The sequence below is a fragment of the Plasmodium falciparum genome, assembly GCF_000002765.6.
Source record: "Plasmodium falciparum 3D7 genome assembly, chromosome: 9".
Lineage (NCBI taxonomy): Eukaryota > Apicomplexa > Aconoidasida > Haemosporida > Plasmodiidae > Plasmodium > Plasmodium falciparum.
The window spans coordinates 1,362,501-1,365,000 of NC_004330.2; the positions used below are offsets into that span (position 1 = coordinate 1,362,501).

At 21.8% G+C, this 2,500-nt stretch overlaps 2 protein-coding genes across 2 annotated transcripts in view; one reads left to right on the forward strand and one right to left on the reverse strand.

Annotated features, from left to right (window-relative positions):
* PF3D7_0934800 (cAMP-dependent protein kinase catalytic subunit) overlaps positions 1-1,348 on the forward strand; it is a gene marked incomplete at both ends in the record, with an annotated part of 1,914 nt that extends 566 nt beyond the window's left edge. The window contains 3 exons of the mRNA XM_001352177.1: positions 144-328; positions 466-625; positions 950-1,348. Coding sequence (XP_001352213.1) covers positions 144-328; positions 466-625; positions 950-1,348 — 744 coding nt within the window. The remainder of the gene's footprint in view (positions 1-143; positions 329-465; positions 626-949) is intronic.
* Positions 1,349-1,755: 407 nt separating this feature from the next.
* Positions 1,756-2,500, reverse strand: part of PF3D7_0934900 (conserved Plasmodium protein, unknown function) — a gene marked incomplete at both ends in the record, with an annotated part of 1,744 nt that continues 999 nt past the window's right edge. Inside the window, 2 exons of the mRNA XM_024473213.1 lie at positions 1,756-2,291; positions 2,416-2,500. The exon at positions 2,416-2,500 is cut by the window's right edge and continues 999 nt beyond it. Coding sequence (XP_024328915.1) covers positions 1,756-2,291; positions 2,416-2,500 — 621 coding nt within the window. The remainder of the gene's footprint in view (positions 2,292-2,415) is intronic.

Consider the following 2,500-nt stretch of genomic DNA (forward strand, 5'->3'; position numbering starts at 1 on the left):
ATTTTATCATTTTTCGTCTATTATTAATCCCCATGGAAGTTCATATATATATATATATATATATATATATATATATATACGTGTGACCATCAACTTACATGTCAATAATTAATTTCTATTCTTTTAAAAATGTTAATTTATAGGTAAATTTACATGGATCATTCAAAGATGACTCTTACTTATATTTAGTCCTTGAATTCGTAATTGGTGGAGAATTTTTTACATTTTTAAGAAGAAACAAAAGATTTCCTAATGATGTTGGATGTTTTTATGCAGCTCAGATTGTTCTAATTTTTGAATACTTGCAAAGTTTAAATATTGTTTATAGGTACATTTTCTTTTCAACAAAATATAAAAATAAAATAGTAATTAAAATATATACATATTAACTTATTCATTTATATTAATTTTACACATATTCATTCATAATTCCACTTCAACTTTATACCTTTTTTATTTTTGAAGAGATTTGAAACCTGAAAATTTATTACTTGATAAAGATGGATTTATAAAAATGACTGATTTTGGATTTGCTAAAATAGTCGAGACGAGAACTTATACTTTATGTGGAACTCCAGAATATATCGCTCCAGAAATTTTATTGAACGTCGGACATGGAAAAGCCGTATGCAAAAAAAAAAAATGTGGAAAAATTACATGAACATATGCATATTTATATTGAAAAGTGTGAATTTATTACATGAACATGTTCATAATTTTTATGAAAAAATGTGGACTATTACATGAACATGTTCATAAATTTTATGAAAAAATGTGGACTATTACATGAACATGTTCATAATTTTTATGAAAAAATGTGGATTATTACATGATCATTTTATATATATATATATATATATATATATATATATGTATATATTTTTATATTTATATGTTTATATCAATAGGTTTATCAAAGAAATATAAAATTTTTATTTTTACATTATAGGCTGATTGGTGGACTTTAGGTATTTTCATATACGAAATATTAGTTGGATGTCCCCCTTTTTATGCGAATGAACCCTTATTAATTTATCAGAAAATATTAGAAGGTATAATATATTTCCCTAAATTTTTAGATAACAATTGCAAACATTTGATGAAGAAATTGTTGTCTCACGATTTAACAAAAAGGTATGGTAATTTAAAAAAAGGAGCTCAAAATGTTAAAGAACACCCATGGTTTAGTAATATTGATTGGGTAAATTTGTTGAATAAAAATGTTGAGGTTCCATATAAACCTAAATATAAAAATATTTTTGATTCCTCCAATTTTGAGAGGGTACAAGAAGATTTAACTATAGCTGATAAAATAACAAATGAAAATGATCCATTTTATGATTGGTAGAAAAATGAAGAGAACAAAATTTTATGATATATATAAAATTAAATGTTAATGTAAGCAGAAAAAAAAAATAAAAATAAAAATAAAAATAAAAAAATAAAAAAGTAAAACAGAGAAACGGAAAAAATAACCACCCTTTTCTTTCTTTTATATATATATATATATAAATATATATATATATTTTTTTTTTCTATCCTTTGTACTTGTTTTTTTTTTTTTTTTTTTTTTTTTTTTTCTTATTGTTCTTTTTAAATTTAGTTTTAATAAATACTATATAATATATAGTTACATGTTTTAGTTGTTTTCACATACAATATTTTTATTAAGGTAATACTTAACATATAACATTTTCATTTTTTTATATAATAATTGTCTTTTTTTTGTTTAATATATATATATATATATATATATTAAAAGTTCTTTATGTGTATATTTTTATATTTTAAAAGCTCTATGAGTTCATTAGGTATTTCATCCATTTTAATAAAATTGAATTTATGTCTGTTTATATATTTTCTTTTTTCTAAATCATATTTACCAGTACATGCTGAAAAATTGTTCACTTTGTTTAAATTGCACATATGGTCCCCATCGTTCACCTTGTTTATATCTTTTATATGCTCAATACATTTTTGTTTTCTTTTTTTGTATGTTTTTCTAATATGATTATTTAAATACAATTGCCTGTTTTGATAATGGTTGAATAGTTCAAAAGAATCAGAGCATATATATGGTTTGTAAAAAAAATTCTTGAATGTGAGTGATGGTTGGTGTATATCATAAGATTTAATATTAACTTTGATTAACTTAAAAAAATTTTTATATGAAGTGTAGTATTTACCAAAAATTTCGAAAGGTGATGGTCCTGAGTAGGAAGTTAAGTGTTGGTCTGCTGGTATTTTTGGAAGGAATTTTTTTTTTTTGTCAAGTGTATCTATTAAAGGGTCTACAAAAAGGGCATATACCAAAAAAAAAGAAAAACAAGAAAAATTAATATTATATATATATATATTTATATATTTATATATGTATATATTTTTTTTTTTTTTTTTGTGGCATATTTATTTTACCGTTGTTGTTAAAGTAGAATACTGGTGGGTACAATTCCTTATAGCGTTCTTGACTACATATAATTTTTTTCCATAAATATATTTC